The sequence below is a fragment of the Octopus sinensis genome, linkage group LG1, assembly GCF_006345805.1.
Source record: "Octopus sinensis linkage group LG1, ASM634580v1, whole genome shotgun sequence".
NCBI classification, from domain to species: Eukaryota; Metazoa; Mollusca; class Cephalopoda; order Octopoda; family Octopodidae; genus Octopus; species Octopus sinensis.
Genome location: NC_042997.1, coordinates 75,460,675 through 75,478,080, shown reverse-complemented (window position 1 = coordinate 75,478,080; position 17,406 = coordinate 75,460,675). Strand labels below are relative to the sequence as shown.

General features: G+C 38.0%; 1 protein-coding gene across 1 annotated transcript in view; it reads right to left on the bottom strand.

Annotated features, from left to right (window-relative positions):
- LOC115210256 overlaps positions 1-17,406 on the bottom strand; it is a 439,746-nt gene that overhangs the window by 272,149 nt on the left and 150,191 nt on the right. Inside the window, exons 14-15 of the mRNA XM_029778744.2 lie at positions 16,743-16,797; positions 3,662-3,765 (exon numbers count right to left, since the gene is read on the bottom strand). Of these exons, the coding sequence (XP_029634604.1) occupies positions 3,662-3,765; positions 16,743-16,797 (159 nt within the window). The remainder of the gene's footprint in view (positions 1-3,661; positions 3,766-16,742; positions 16,798-17,406) is intronic.

The window sequence follows — 17,406 nt, the reverse complement described above, 5'->3', positions numbered from 1 at the left end:
GCCCAGAAGTAGCCTGCATCCAATGAAGATTCTTCTGAGTGTATGGTAGGATATGCATAGAATAATTCATCACAAGCCGCTAGTTGACAATCAAACAATAACAGCTGATGTACACTGCCAACAACTAACATGGTCGAAAGCACCTTTGCAGCAAAAACATCCTTCATTAACAAGCAGTAAAAGAGATATCCTTCATCATGATAATGCTAGACTTCACATAGCACAAAAGACCAAACACCTAGAAAATTATGCATTACCCATCATATTCTCAGGACCTCACATATACAGATTATCATTTTTTTTAGAAGTTTATAAAATCCTTTAAATGGATATGTCAAGAGCAGAAGTAAAAAATGAGTTAATTTCCTTTTTCACTTCTAAACCTAGAGTATTTTATGAACATGGCATTAAAAAGTACATTGGCAGATGGAAAGAAGTTGTAGAAAAGAATGGTGACAATATTAACAATTAAATAAATCAGATATTGTTCTTTTTTATTGTTTTATTGAGCCTTAAAAACCAGACAGAATTTTCATTACAACCTGATATAAGCATAGGGATGTGCAGTAAGAAGTTTGCTTCCCTACCATATCGCTCTGGGTTCAGTCTCACTGCATTTTAACTTGGGCAAGTGTCTTCTACTAAAGCCTTGGACCAACCAAAGCCTTATAGGTAGACTTAGTAAGTGGAAACTGAAAAATGACTGTCATATGTGTGTGTCTTTGTGCCTGTGTTTGTCTCCTACCACTGCTTGACAACTGGTGTGGGTGTGTTTATGTAACTTAGCAGTTTAGCAAAAGAGACAGATAAAATAATACCAGGCTTATAAAGAAAATAAGTACTGGGGTTGATCCATCCAACCAAAAATTCTTGAAGGTGGTGCCCCAGCATGACCACAGTCTAATGACTGAAACAAGTAAAAGGTAAAAGATACATACAAAACTAGGAAAGGCGATTGATAGACCGACAAAGTAAATTTCATTTTTTGTATGTCTATATAAAAAAAAAAGATGAATAATGGTTTCCTATGAAGCTGTAAGTTAATATATTTCTCGATTTTATTTATCCACTCATAAAAAGGGTGGGAGCTAATACTATAGCATTTACAGGCCCTTTGATACTGTTTAGATCAAGGTCATTAATGTTCATCATGGATGGTTGCAAGTTGACAGCAGGAGGAAAAATATAGGCATTGAGGGAATTATAGAGAGTTGACATTCTGGGAAATGTAATTTATGTGGGAGTGGACACAGTATAGAAGATGAGTGAATTGAGAGTGTCTGATTCAGTGTAATAGCCGATCAGTCACCTCTGAAGAAACCACTGTAATAGTGGTAGGAAAGATAGAGTTAGGATATAATATATCCATGGGTCAAATATTGTAATGTGTGGACGACTTCATGCCAATCAGAGTTTTTACTTTTCGTTTTGCATTTTATGATGTTTGAACATGTAGCAGTCACAATGTTCCAAATGCGACAGCAGTACTCCACTGTAGGTTTGATTTGAACTTTGTAAAGGATTGGTGGTTACTGAAGGCTAAAATGTTTTCTTACTCTGAAGAGAAAAGCCACTCTTTGTGCTGCAGTCTTTGCTATGTTGAGGATGTGTGATCACTAAGAGATATCATCAGTGAGAGTGAAGACCCAGCATTTCTAATGACCTCAAGCATTCCAGTTGCATGTTATTCATGCTGAAGAGAGGAAATATGACATTGCATCTTTGATAGAGGTAGTTATGGTGTCTTTGTTCTGATGAAAGAAACAAGATTAGCACTCATTGAAGAAGTCCTCTGTTACTAGAATTAGTTCAGATTTGACACAAGATGTCTAAATTATATCTGAAGTTTTGATACAGAAAGAAGGGCAGTATCGTCTGCATAGGAGAGGAATGTGTCCGATAAAACCAGACTTTGATCACACTACATGTGCTAGAATGTCGATTAGAAAAACCTCCATCAGCACATGGTACTTTGTGCATTCAGACATGAAAGCTTCAGTCTAAGATATAAGAAATAAATGGAGCCCATAGGCAGGCAGTTTTGCCAGGTCATTTGCACTTGATAGAGTCAAGTGATTTGCTGTCAAATGAAAATATGCTGTTTTTACAAAATTTCTCAAGGCTAATTACCTAATTAATGATTGACATAGAATAGATCTCCAAAAGATGTGGTCTTATGAAAACTGTACTGGTGGTCATTAAGGAGGAAGGGGGATTCAAGGTTGAAAAATTAATTGTTAATGGCTATCCCCATCACTTTTGAGATGTTGGAAGTAAGTGTGATAAATTGATAGATGATGGGTCAAATGGATTATCTTTTGGGGGAATGGGACACATTGTAGCATATTTCCAAAGATTGGCACAAATCTTTGTAGAAAAATAGAATATGAAGTATTTGGTGAAGAAAGGAGCTAACTCAGGAATAGATTATTTGAGGGTAATGAAAGGGACATTGTTGGGCCAGTGTACTTTTGAAGTAGTGTACAATCTGAAGTAGCTAAAATTATTTTTGCACTAGGTATGTGACAAACCTGGAGGAGTAGGAGGGATAGTTTTTTGAAGAGATTTAGCATGTGCAATATGGAATTAGATGCAAAGCAGTCAGCAAATATGGATGTTTTCTCCATAGGAGTACTGCTTAGGGGTCCCACTGTGATTAAGAAACAGAGGAAAGGAGAATTCTGCAAAGTTGATAGAGATCCTTGTGACAAAGGGTGAAAAGGATTTCCTGTAGCATGGGTTACAAAGCTGAATTGACCTCAAACAATGATCTGTCAATATTTTATGAACTTCTAAGAGGTAAAAAAAACAAAACAGAGGTGACCCTACCAACATTTGAACTCATAATGTAGAGGGACGAAACTATTTGTTCTAAAAATAAATTTCTGGTACTCCACCATTTTTGATGTTAATTTATTCATGAATATCTAATGGGATCATGACAATAAGAGATTCTACAGGAGAAACTGATAGGCCGAATAATTAACATCACTAGCTCTAAAACACAAGTCATGTACAACAATAACCTGGCACCTATCACTGCCAATGATGAACACTAGACCATCCTTTACATATCAAGGATGCCAAAGTCAACAAGGTAAAAAGGAACAGCCAAGCAATGCTTACCAAAGCTTGTAGAGCTTTAACAAGACTTTAGTTGATTTGCATATCTAGGCAATACAATCTTTGAACTCAAAATACTGGCAGGTAGTAAAAGGCAATACAAGTAAGATCAATGCTTTCCACAATATGTGGCCAAGGACAATCTAGTTCTCTACTTTCGTGGGGCCAGAAGATGTAAATGTTGAATGCAAAGGCCCACCACTTATAACTTTTTCAAGAAGTATTCTATTGCAAGCAGTTTCACAGTAGAATAGTAGGCCATGCATTCACCTTGGGGAGGAACAAAATTTGAAATGTAGCACTAAGATGGACACCATCAGAAAAGCAAAAGTTTTGTTGACCAATGAACACCTAACATAGAATAGTTGGAAATGGGTTGATATAAATGGATCTTACATAAAGCAAGGAATTCTGAATGATGCTGAGTCCTTGAAACCTTATTTCCTAATTGAGATGATTAAACAAATGAATAAAAAAGAAAACAAGTGGAAATTAAAATAAAAAAGAAATATCAACATATCCTTTACTTTAATCTTACCTGATGTCTAACTCCTTTAATGTACTGTTGCTTCCTAATGCATTTATTACAAGAGTAGTATCACCTTTCAGTTTGGAATCAGCAAGTGACAGGGATTCAATACACTAGATATAATAAACAAGAAAAAATCATATGCACTCTGATAATTAAAGATCGGGCCAACCAATACAAGAATTAAAATAAATAAATAAAAAACAAAACAAATCTAAGAATGATGGTATTAAAAAGTGTTGTGCATTCTCTGGAAATTAAAGAAATATTCTTTCAGTCATTTGGTAGACAACTAAAAGTAAACATAATCTAATGGTAGTAGATTTATTAGCAAGCAAGAGCAGGCAATTGAAGAAGGAACTAATATTTAGTATACAGGGATACAGTAAGATCCATTCCTCATGTATGTCATTACAAATAGTAGTTATTTTGTGTTCATAAAATATGTCTGAATAATCTACTACAAGTCTTTATCTGTTTCTTTCCAGGCTGAATTGCAGAAATAGATGCTACATTTGAGTTTATGTGATCAACCTTAGCATAATGTCAGAAGTGCAAAATAGAGAAAGAAAAGCAAAAATTATCCATTTTATATTTCCAAAGTATCTATATTTAAAACTTTCTCATATCTTTCTACTGAAAATTAATATTTATTGTAACCTAATAAATATATAACTGAAAAAGTATGCAAAATGTCCACAGAATGTACACTCAACCCACCCATCTTGATTTGATGCCTCAAGTTCTTACATCATTAAGACAGTTTCAAACTTTTTAGTGACACTTCCAACAACCCTTATTATGATGCAATGCCCACTCCCATTTTTCATAGACATTGCAGGTGTGGAAGCAAAACCTGGAATCAATGGGTCTTAAAGTTAACTTAGCAAGGTTCTAATAAGCAAAAAAAAACAGACAGGGCCCTACCCACCTCAGGTAAAAGGCTCTACTGAATATGTAGGAAACATGTAGGCAGGAATTCCAAAAGGTAAACCCAGTGCAATGGACACACAAGAAGTACAGTGGACTCACAGGAAGGCTAATGGAGAAAGTAATTTTTGTCTGTGGAAGATGCACCAGTGCCATAAAGTCTGAGGTCACACAGGAAATTGATCTTTGCAAATGCACTGGAAGTTCCCTAGAGGTAAAGAATAGTTTCTGTTACCTAGGTGGCCTAATTAGCAGTGGAGGATGATGTTCTGAATGTGTAGTTACTGTATGATGCATGTGTAAGTAAAGCAATGCTACATGGTAGTGAGATATGGACCCTAACTGCAGAAGATATGTGAATTCTATAGAGGAACGAAACTAGTATGCTTCACAGGATGTGCAATATTTGTGCCAATGTCATCATCATCGTTTAACATGCGCTTTCCATGCTGGCATGTGTTGGATGGTTTGAGTGAGGACTGGCAAGCCAAAACACTGTACCAGGCTCCAATCTGATCTGGCAAGTTCTCTACAGCCTTTCCTAAAGACACCCACTCCAAGAGTGAAGTTGGTGCTTTTTACATGCCACCAGCACAAGGACTAGTCAGGCAGTACTGGCATTGACCACACTTAAATGGTGCTTTTTATGTACCACTGGCACAGGAGCCAGTCAGGCAGCACTGGCAACGACCATGCATGAAGAGTGCTTTTTATGTACCACCAGCAAAGAAGCCAGTCAGGTGGCACTGGCAATGACCATGCTTGAATGGTGCTTTTTATGTGCTACCAGCATGGGATCAGTCAGGCGGTATTGGCATCAACCATGACAATGACTTCAGTTGACTCAACAGGTCTTTGCAAGCACAATTTATTGCTCAATGATTGAATGGGCCGGTTATGTGGCACTGGCCATGGTTATAGTCTCATTTGGCTTACAGGGTCTTCGCCATATCTTGGACACTCATCATCGCTTCTGTGAGGTCCAACGTCCAAAGGTCATGCTTCACCACCTCATCCCAGGTCATCCTCTTCCACAGGTTCCCTCTACTATTAGGGTGTGACACCTTTTCACACAGTTGTCCCCATCAATATGCAACACATGACCATACCAGCACAGTCGTTTCCCTTGAACACCACATCTGATGCTTCATAAGTCCAACTTTTCTCTCAGAGCACTTACACTCTGTTGTGTATGCACACTGACATTACACGTCCTACTAGCTTCATTCCTTGAAAGCTTACACATGTCCTCAAAAATCATGGCCCATGTTTCACTGCCATGTAGCATGGCTGTTTGCACACGTGTCATACAGTCTACCTTTTACTCTGAGCGATAGACCTTTGTCACTAGCAGAGGTAGGAGCTCTCTGAACTTTGTCCAAGCTATTCTTATTCTACCAGCTACATGCTCAGAGTATCCACCCCTGCTACTGACTTAGTCACCTAGGTAACAGAAGCTATTAACTACTTGTAGTTTTTCTCCCTGGCATGTGATGGAAGCTGTTTTCTGCACATTTTCAGTGTTTATTGCCCCTGAGCATTTGCCACACACAAAAACTATCTTCCCAGTTAGCCTTCCTTTGATATTGCTGCACTCTGATGTGTCCATAGCTTACACCTTACGGAGTTTCTACTTGTGCTTTTTCTACAGATCGAGCAGGGCCATCTACCTGAAGGAATTTGTGATTTGTCTGCCTTCCTACTTATTAAGACTTTGGTTTTTGCAAGATTGACTCTAAGGACCTTCAATTCTAGATCTTGCTTCCACACCTGAAACTTCTCAACTAGTTCTGATAGTGACTCAGCTATTAGAGCAAGGTCATCAGCATAGGGAAGCTCCCAGGGGCATCCTGTTTTGAATCCCTCTGTTATTGCCTGAAGAACTATGATGAATAAGAGGGAGCTGAGGACTGATCTTTGGTGGACCCCTACTTGGAATTCTTCACTGTACTTGTTGCCAGCCCTCACCTTAGTGACAGCATCCCTGTACATGGCTAGTATATTGAAAGAAATGTTGGGTATAAGAGAAATCAAATGTAGTGTACAAGAAAGGAGACTGCATTGATTTGATTATGTGATGCATATGGATGAGGATAGTTGTATACAGAATTGCTGAATGCTTAAAGTGGATGGATGGATCCAGAAAGAGACAAAGAATTGAAGGTTGATCTCAAGATACTGAGATTTACAAAGGAGATTACAAAAGACTGAAAAGACTGGAATCTTGCTGTGCTCAAGAAGATCCACCCATTACAGCAGAAATGATATCCTAAAACCACAAAGAAATGTCAGAGGCCCTCTTGCAAACTACTTCAAAAATAAATGACAGCATTACGAGGAGAATTTGAAAAGTTCCTAGCTTTGAGTAAAAGAAAATACAAGAAGATCAATTAATTATGATTTCTTTCAACATCTCTCACTTATTCACACACTTATTGCAGTGGTCCTTCAGTTTTTCTAAACCCTGTAAAAGAACTCGGAAGGTTGGGCCTTCAGCCAGACCTTTCCCAATATCCTTAAAGCCAGGAACTTTTCAGCGCCCCCTTGTATAATGACTGGTGACTTTAATGGACATGTTGGGTAATGCAATGATGGTTACTCTGATGTACATGAAAGTTTTATACACTCATAGTTTAGAGGTCATTCTACTAATGCTTGTGACTAGATTTCTAATTAAAGCAAGAGTTGATTGGAGTTTCTGTGAATCTACAGAGTTCCCTTGTTGGAATTCCTGTAAGGGTGGTATTTGCCCATAACTATTATAAACTTTTAAACCCCATGTCCTCAAGGTTACTTACTCTTGCTTAGACAAAATTCCTTCTAACATTGGCTATTACAATAGATGCAAACACACACTCTAACCTGTAACTTTCAAAATCCTACTAATCGCCCACTGGGTTGATCCTGCCTCATAAGGGCTGATATTTATAGACCCACCCTCATGTCATCTGATGGCATTACAAAATACTACATGAACACAACAACCAATGCTACAAGGCAAATTATACACAGCATATGCACTCCTTCAGATGCAAGGATAGGAAAAACTCCACTTCCCTGTCCCATTTTATCTAGGAACTCCATGACCATCAGAACAACTTCCCCAACAACAAATGGAGCATCGTTGACAGAGCCCCTCCATACTTACATGGAACTGTTGCCAACACTGCTTCCAAGATAGACTACACATACGTCACTAAACTGCAGTATCCATCAAACTGAAATATGAACTGTCTTACTCTAACCATCAGAGGTATACCTTGGCAGCTGGCAATCCAGATGTATCACCTTAAGCCTAGCTCCTCCATACACAATGGAAGGTTACCTAATTCCTGCCACCCATAGAGACTACAGACCCATCTATGCTGAGAATCCACACAGGCACCACCAAATCTGTGGAAAGGCTGTTCCCTTTAAAGTGTTAGATCTTCATTCACCTGTAACAATGTTCAACCATGCCATGTATAGTATCAAATGCAACAAATTGATGCTGCTATATAAACCATACCACAGCTTCCAGACATAGCAGAACAGCAACCTAGCAAGATCTTGTCTGACCACATGAACCTAAGAACAAGGCTGCTTCCAGACCAACAATAATGAGTGATCTGAATTCATCAATATGAAACCTAACATTGAGAAACCATTTGGAATTTTCCTCATATCCCACTACTCTCTATCCCACTACTCTCTCTCTCTCTCCCTATCTAGATGCCTAACAAACTGTAAATTGTATGGAGTTAAGCCAAACTATTATTAAACAAGAGCACTCAGAGAGTGCAAACCTCCGCCAAGGCAACACAAGTGTCCTCTCAATGATTAGCTGGAGATGATTCTTAAAATGAGAATATCTGAAATAAACTTGACTGCTCTCACAAATGAGAATACTAAAAATGAACGTGATAACTCTCAAAAATTAAGTAAAACAAAACGGAAAAATAATCCAGAATCTTTGTCTGATATCAGATCAATCCCAAAATCTAATCTGTTTGTGCCAGTCACCAGGCTAAACATCCCTGAAATTTTCATCTGAATCCATCCAGTGATTCTTGAGATATGAAAACAATACCTCCGTCTTCGCTAAGGCAGAGGTAATAATATAACTCCTACCACATATTTTGAGTACCACTTACTTTCATTTATCCATTTACAATCTATAAATCTGGTGACCACACTAGCCAGATTGATAACATTCCCACCAGAATGTGAGATCCATGGTTGTTCATAAATGCAAAGTCCTTCGCTGGTGAAGAATGCACCCCTCAGCATAGGTTACTCATTAGCGACTTCAGACTAGAAGGATTGCAAGAAGCAGGCCAGCTTGGAAAAGAAGGATCTGGAAGCTTGAGGATCCTTTGAATAATCAGATTTAGAGATGTCCAAACTGAAGAATATAATGAAGAGGAGGAATTACAGACAGACCAAATTTGCATCTGGTGCAAAGTCCCAACCAGACCTAGGGTGACATGGTGGTGGAACAGTGTAGAGCAAAGAAATAGGTTTGGAAGCATGGCGGTAGCAAATAACTATATCAGGTAACTAAAAGGGAAGCTAGGAGGCATGGCCAGGGGTGAAGCAGAAGGGAAGAAGTTTGCCAATGTTCTGCAGTGCGAGGACCAGCAGCTTGAAGTGTTTTGGTTTGCAAGACTGTGTCAAGGAAAATCGTGATGTTGTAGGAGAGAAGTGCATTCACATGGATGATAGTTCACTTGCATCTAGTGACTCTGCAAAGAAAGAGGCTTGGCTGTGTCATTATGAAAGGTTGCTAAATGTAGAGAACAAATGAAAGAAAGAGAGTTTGCCTAATGTGGACCCAACAGAGGGACCAATTATCTGAATCGAAAACAGCTTGGTAGATAAAGACATGAGAGCTATAAAGACGAGGAAGGCTTCCAGCCCATCAGCAAGAATCGCTGAGATGATTAAAATATCTGGTGGAGTGGGATATGGCCAAGTCATCTGTATAGTTCATCAGTTTGTCCACAAAGGAGTCATACCCAATGAGTGGTGTAGCAGCACTATAGTCAACTGCTACAAAGGTAAAGATGATGGTTTAGACAGAAATAATTACAGAGGTATCAAATTGTTGGATCAAGTGATGTAACTTACTGAGAGGGTCACAGCTCAAATTAAGAAGAGAGTTAGTCTAGATGAGGTGCAGTTTGGTTTTATGCCATGGAGAAACACTACTGATGCCTGGTTAGGCAGCTGCAAAAAGAGGTACTTAGCAAAAACCTCTGTACTTGGCTTTTGCTGACATGGAGAAAACATTTGACAGGTTCCCTTATCTGGTTGTCAATGCAGAAGCTAGGGGTAGATTGTAAGCCATGTATAGGGATACTGTTACTAAGGTGAAATTTGGCAACATGTATAACAATGAATTTAGTGTACAGGAAGGAGTTTCCTAAGGACTGATTCTCATTTCCTTCTTATTCATCATAGTCTTCCAGGTTATAACAAATTTTAGACAGGCTACCCTTGGGAGCTCCTCTGTGTTATGACTTTGTTCTTATAGTTGAATCACTAGCAAACTAGAAGAAACTTCAGGTGTGGAAGCAAGATCTGAAATGAAAGGGCCTCAAAGCTAATTTAGCAAATAACGAAGTTCTAGTAAGTAGGAGAGCAGACAAATCACAAATCCCTTCAGGTAGATGGTCCTGCTCAATTTGTAAACAAGGTGTAGGGAGAAATTCTTTAAGAGATACCTGGTGCAAGTTAAGGACACATAACAAGTGCAGCAATATCAGAGGAAGGATAACAGAGAAAGTAGTTTTTGTGGGTGGCAAGTGTATAGGTACAATAAACTCAAGAAATGTACAGGAAACAGACTTTGTCAAATGCCCAGGGGGATACTCAGAAGTAGTAGATAGCTTCCCTTACCTAAGTGACCAAGTCAGCACTAAAGGTGGCTGCTCCAAGAGCATAGCTGCTAGAACAAGGATAGGCAGGGCAAAGTTCAAAGAGCTTCTACCATTGCTGGTAACAAAGGTTCTCTCTCTCAGAGTGAAAGGCAGATTGTATGATACCTGTGTGTAAACAGCAATGCGACATGGCAGTGAAATACGGGCTGTGACTGCAGAGGACATAAAAAGGCTTGAAAGAAATGAATCTAGTATGCTTTGCTGGATGTGCACTGTCAGTATGCATGTATGACAGAGTGTAAAAGTCTTGAGACAAAAGTTGGGTATAAGAGGCATCAGATGTAGTGTGCAAGAGAGAAGCATGGAAAGTGGACACTAAATGATGAGAATGATATATATATATATATATTTCATTTCATTTCATTTGAGTTTGAGTCCATGCTCAGGCCAAGTCGAAGACTCCACCCTCAGAGTCTGGTGTGGTTGCCAGGTTGTATTCTCTGTTTAATTTTGACATGTGTAGGAGCGAGTTTGAGTCAGTTTGTGCTCGTTGTGTATATCCTGGGAGATGGGGTTCATCTCTAATGGTGCTTAAGTATCTATCCAGCTGCAATTTGAATGATTCCACACTGCATCCTGATAGATTTCTGACATGTACCGGAATGGAGTTGAATAGTTGTGCTCCTTGAACCAACAGACTGGACTCTCGCAGGGTTTTATATAAATATAAAATTAACAGAATGAGATAAAATTCCAAGGATGTGAAAGATTTCAGAACATTATAAAAGAGAAGGTCTTACAGCTGTTTCCGGAATATTTTATATATTCCTTCATCGGAAATGGTGTGACAAAATGATTAAGCAATAGTTATTCTAGAGAAGATATGAAATAGAGAGTGAAGTGGAGGAATGAAAATAACGGAACTGCAGATACAATATCCCTGCATATCTCAATCTGTTTTCATTCCTCCATTTCACTCTCTATTTCATATCTTCTCTAGAATAACTATTGCTTAACCCTTTTCTCACACTGTCTCCGATGAAAGGATATACAAAATATTCCAGAAAGAGCTGTAAGACCTTTTCTTTATAAATGTTCTGAAATCTTTCACAGCCTTGGATTTTTATCTCATTCTGTTAATTTTTTATATATATGCATGCTGATATATGACTGACGGACTCCTCATTCGCATAATCATCTGGAGCTTAACTACAGTCTGTCCATAGCACTTACTCAGCATTACCTGACACCTTTGGGTCTTCTTCACACCATTACCTCTCATAACCGATATATATATATATATATATATATATATATATATACATATATATATGTATAATTATACACTGATATCATTTGAAATTGGGTCTATTCTTTCAACACTGACAGGCATGATGAAGTGAGTATAAGTTTAATCCATGGAAGCAGTGAGACCTACTGATGAGAACTAATGAAAATATCTCAAAGTTCAAAATCATGTGATATACCTATATCTGTGATCCTCATTTGCGACTTAACCCTTTCGTTACCAAACCGCCCAAAGCCGCCTGAAAAATAAATAAAGATATTATATTATTGTTATTTATTAATAATAACAATAATATCTTTATTTATATCAGGTCATGAAGAATGAAATGTCCAATTTTCTTATGCACCAAGTTTGACAGTTGTTAATTTTAATGTTTTATCCTGACAATTCTTTGTTTTACAACACTGAAGAGTTACATCATGACTTTTCAAAATGCAATTCATGGTGTCTGATTATATTGTTAGTTTTCTCTAGTAAATCAATTTTTTTAAACCCAAGCATGGATAGATAAAAAGTTTGTGTTGTTTATGAATAAGAGTTCCATCATGGAACCAATGCATCCTAGACAGCTTAAAACATCAATGAGGTGTTTGGTGAAGATTGGGTGAATGAGCGCACTGTATGTCGATGGTTTGAGAAGTTCCAGTCTGGTGACTTTACTAAGCTACTGATAAAATGGCAAAATTGTGTTGATAATTTAGGTGCATACATTGATTAACTGCATTGCCTTTTATTGAGACAAAGTAAAAGAAACTTTCAGTTCAAAATTGAACATTTCATTCTCAACCCTTTCAATATCAACCTGGCTGAAACTGCCTCTGGTTCTGTAGTACAAATGTCTTGTTATCATAAGTTTTGAATTAAAATCTTCCACCAAACCGTAGTCACAATTTATGTTTCTAACACTAGCTTAATGATAATTAAGTTATTTTATTAAATTCTTCGTTATATTTAAAATTAATTGAAAGAAACACGAAGCATCTCAAAATAAATACAGTAACAAAAGGGTTAATGACTTGGGTAAGATCCAGAGAGTCAAGCAAAGGAAATTTGTAATCTTTAAGCAGTCCATGGCATGTACAGAGAACAAAAGGTGGGCAGTGTACGATCATGAACAATAACAATTTATTGGCAGTGAAGGTTACATTGTCGCTTGTTCAAAGTTAACTCACTGCAGGTGAGTTAAAATGGAAAGTAAAACCGGAAGAACAGAAGAAAAAACCTAATTTTTGAAGAAATAAAATGGTCAAGAAATAAGAAAGAGATAAATGAGGGCAAATATGTGGGAGTTGTAGAGTTGATAGGAACAAAGAAGAGGGGTGAGAATGAGGAGGGAGATAGGAGCAGATAATTGCTGTCATTAAGAGGAAAGAAAAGTTGTCATAAATATTTTACAAACGAATGTCTACATCCTGTAAATGCGTGCTTGGTCATGGCATGTAAACATGTGCATGTGTATAAATATATGTTGATACTACTGCGTGTATGCATGTGTGTTTATATACTGTGACATAGACCAGTGGTCAACAGTATAAGGTGGATCTAAACATCTATATAACTCCATCATTCTGTCTATAGCCTCTATACATTCCTAGCTTCACTGCAATCAATGGCAGCAAGAGCATAGTAAAGAAGGATAAAAAACAATGTATTCTATCAAACATGCCTTAGGAAGATCCTGAGAGTCAACTGATAGCAGTGTGACAAAGAACGAGATTATGAGAAGAGCAAGTTCCCATTTATGGCAAGAGATTGTAGCAAAATGCCAATTCTGCCTGGCTGGGCACATTATCCATCTAGCCAACTACAGTACTTGAAAACAACCATGACTTGGGTACCACCTGTTGGCATGTATAGAAGGGGCAGGCTAAAGATCCCTTAGCACTTCAAGATAACCCGAGGACAATTAACATTAAATGGAATGGATGTACTAGAGTAGTAGATGACCAAAGCTGGTGGAAAATGATTGTTGCTCAATGTGCTGAGCAGTGCTGCAAGGTCTTATTCTAAAGTCTGTGAAATGCCCTGCCATTTACACACTAATATAAGGGAGAACTCAAAAGAAACCAGAATTTTGCAATATTATTTTATTCATTTAGTTTTACATGTTTACACTTCTATTGCCTTGAAAGCATAATACATTGATGCAATACATGATTCGAAACATTGGTGGAACTCTTGCAAAGTGGTGCCTTTTAATGTCTCTGTTATGGTTTGGCTAGTGCAGTATTTCTTGACCCACTTTGTGGGAGTGGTGCCGGCAGGTCTGGAGTAAAAAGCGACAGCCCTTTGTTTACTGGAAGAGTAATGGCTTTTGGAGGGACCTTTGGCCTTGTGCGGTCGATTGGAGGTCGTTCTAGACACCCCTTGAAGAAGAGGAAGAGGAAAGTAGTGAGAAAGATAGAGTAAGGAATCTGAGAGCAGATAGAGAGGATGACAGCAGCAGCGCCGATAAAGATAGGGACATAGGACCAGGCGGGATAGAGAGAGTATAGGGCTAAGAGACAGATTGAGGATAGAGATAGGCAGTTAGGGCTGAGAGCAGATGGAGAGGGTATGAGCAGTAGAGACAGATTGAGGGGTAGTGATAGAGGGACAGTCGGATTTTGGAAGTCAGGGCAAGCGGTTGGGATTCAGGAGCTTGGCAAATTGGAGTTAGCGGTACGGAGAGAGATGAAGTGCAATATGGGACACTGGCTATTCTAATTAGGAATTAAGGTACGTGAATTGTGCATTGATATGTGTAGAAAAAGAAGGACAAGGAATCGAAATGAACAGTGAAAAGAAATGAGACAGTGAAAAGAACATTGTGAATTGAGAAAGGGACTTGTCGATGTGTCGATTATCGAGTTGTGGTATTTATGTTCAGAATTGTGTTGATACATGTTACAAAAGAAAATAGAAAAAGACTTTAAAGAACTGTGAACGTTATCTGTTGATGTGATTTGAAAAAGAACTGTGTCTTCGGACGTGTACCCTTGAAATGCTTTGATCTGTTGTATACCTGTATTGATTTGTTGTTTCCTTTAAATGTATCTGAAATGTGATTGATGTAGTAACAATTGATTGTCATATAAACTAGTTGTTAAATGTAAGCCAGTTGTGCCTTGCCTATTTGTGTCTCTCTGGGTTGCCTCTGTATCTCTGTGCTGCTGCTGCTGTTGTTGTTGTTGTATCTCTCCTCTCCTCTCTGGGTTCCGTGGCGAACTTGCCCGTTCGGGCGAGCGACGACGGGTGATTCCGTAACATCTCTGTTGCTTTTTTGTTCACCTCTTCCACATCTACAAATTCTGCAGCGCCAGCTTTTGCCACCAGTGATGACTTCTGAAAAAAGATCTGGATCAACTTCCAACTGTTCTTTCAATTCATGACACGCATTCAGTTGTGACTACTTTTGATCTTCTGTGAGCAAACAAGGCACAAATTTTGCTGCAACTCTTTTCATTCACAATTCCTTGCTCAAAATCTGTTGGCAGGAGCTCCAGGATACCAGAAATATCAACAAGTTCATCAACGGTTTGGTGATAATCCTCCAAAATTAGTTCATGAATTTTTATGATGTTTCCATTTGTTCAGGAGGTTGACAGATGCTCTGAATGAGGTTGGTTTCAATGACAAAGTGACCATTCCTAAAGCGTGACAGACATTCATAAACTTGTGTTTTGCTCATGGTAGCGTCTTTGCAAGCTGTTTAAAGCATGACAACTGTTTCAGCTGCCATTTCCCCAGCAGAAAACAGAATTTCATAGAAGCATGCTGTTCTTTTGTGTCTGCCATTGCAAACATTGATAAACAGGGGGGAAACACTGCAAAACAAAGATGTATCACGTAACAGTACGACTTCACTTGATGACGCTGGTCGACATACTGAAGTGCGAGGGTTATGTCAAATGGCTCCCAGTAGTGGAAGCCTGAACTACAATGGGCTTGTCCCACAGAGGATGTTTCCAGTTACTTTTGAGTACCTCCTCGTACAATGAGTAGGCAGTGTAGATGATGAAACAACTGAATACTCATCTCTAAAATTGACAGTATTTCATTACTTATGCAATAATGTATATCAACAAGGGTACATGCAAGGCTCCATGCTTAAAAATTTTGCTTAAAAAAATCATGTGGTTCAAAGTTTGGTCCTTCTGTGCAATGCATTAAACAGAAATCTACTATAGGTTGTGCAATGCCATGTGAGTGGAATTTGATATATGGAAACTGTGCAGGCTTTCTTAATATCTTTCACGGATGTATATCATCATAACCAAGAAACTCTGAAAGCAACCATAGGTGACAGCACCACCAGTTGCCAGTCAAAATCCTCCAAGAAACTAGTGTTTTCAAATTAAAATTATCCGTAGTATTTGTTTTGCCTGAGTTGTAGACACTCATATTGTAAATAGAGTGAACTGGTGAATGCCCTTTCATCATCATCATTGTTTGACCGTGGTCGAGACAATGGAATTTATCATGTTACGCCTAGTAACCAACAATGTTATTGCTCGCAAAATGTTTTATAATCCCTTCTACACGCATAAGACCTGAAATTTTGGGGAAGGGGTTAGTTGTTTAACACCAGTACTCATTTTATCAACCCCAAAATATAAAAGGCAAAGTTGACTTCAGTGGCATTTGAACTCAGAACATAAAGCCAGAAAAACTGCTACTAAGCATTTTGTCCAGTGCAATAATGATTCTGCCAGTTTGCTGCCTTCACAAAATGTTATATAATAAAATATAAACTTAACCCAATGCACATGTTTTGTTACCCATTTTGTATCACATTCTCAGCCTTGAATATTGTACTTTGCCCCATGTGTTCTCCATAGATATATATCTGAGAACTTCATTTTTAGACAGGTTTTTCTCTTACCTTCCACAAAAAAAACTGCACAAATTCTAGCAAAATTTATGAGTAGTTCTCCTCTTGCTTAATCCATCTATCAAATAAATATATTTAGGAAGAACAGTACGGTGAGAAAAAAGAAATATTACTTACACAGTTTTCATCATGAAGAAGTTGAACCAAACTATCCAAAACACGAGGCAAATATCTAATGAAATCGATAAAGATTTATTTTAAAGTAAAATGAAAAAATAATAAGCAAAAAGAAATGTAAAAATAATGTTCGTATTAAGAATAAGCATAACTATAAGACTTCAATAAGTTGTCAGATTATGATACAAGTAGTGGATTATGCTACTTTTCAGGATTAAAGTTAATAATTTTTTTTATGTAATTTGAGATACCTACTACTTTAAAATTTTCATCTTTTATGGATATCCTATGTTTAAAAACACAATATATATTGGAGGGAGATGAGAATAGTCTCAACAGAGCATAGCTGGAATGCCAGATGCATTCCAGCCTTGTTGGGTTAATGGTGTGTACTCACAGCCAGCCACATGCTTAGATGAGATTTATTGCTTCCAGTATATAGGAAAACTGAAAACATTCACTGGTATTGGTGAATAAAACTATAGTTTCTACTATTGTATGTAACATAATTTTATTCCACTGGGTGCCTTTTCAGAATACTAGTGAATACTTTTCACTGTTTTCCTATTTATCAAAGATTACAAATCTCATCTCAGCATGAGGCTGGCTGTCAATATATCACTGACTAAATCCTTGCGGCTGAAATGCATTTGGGGTTCTTGCT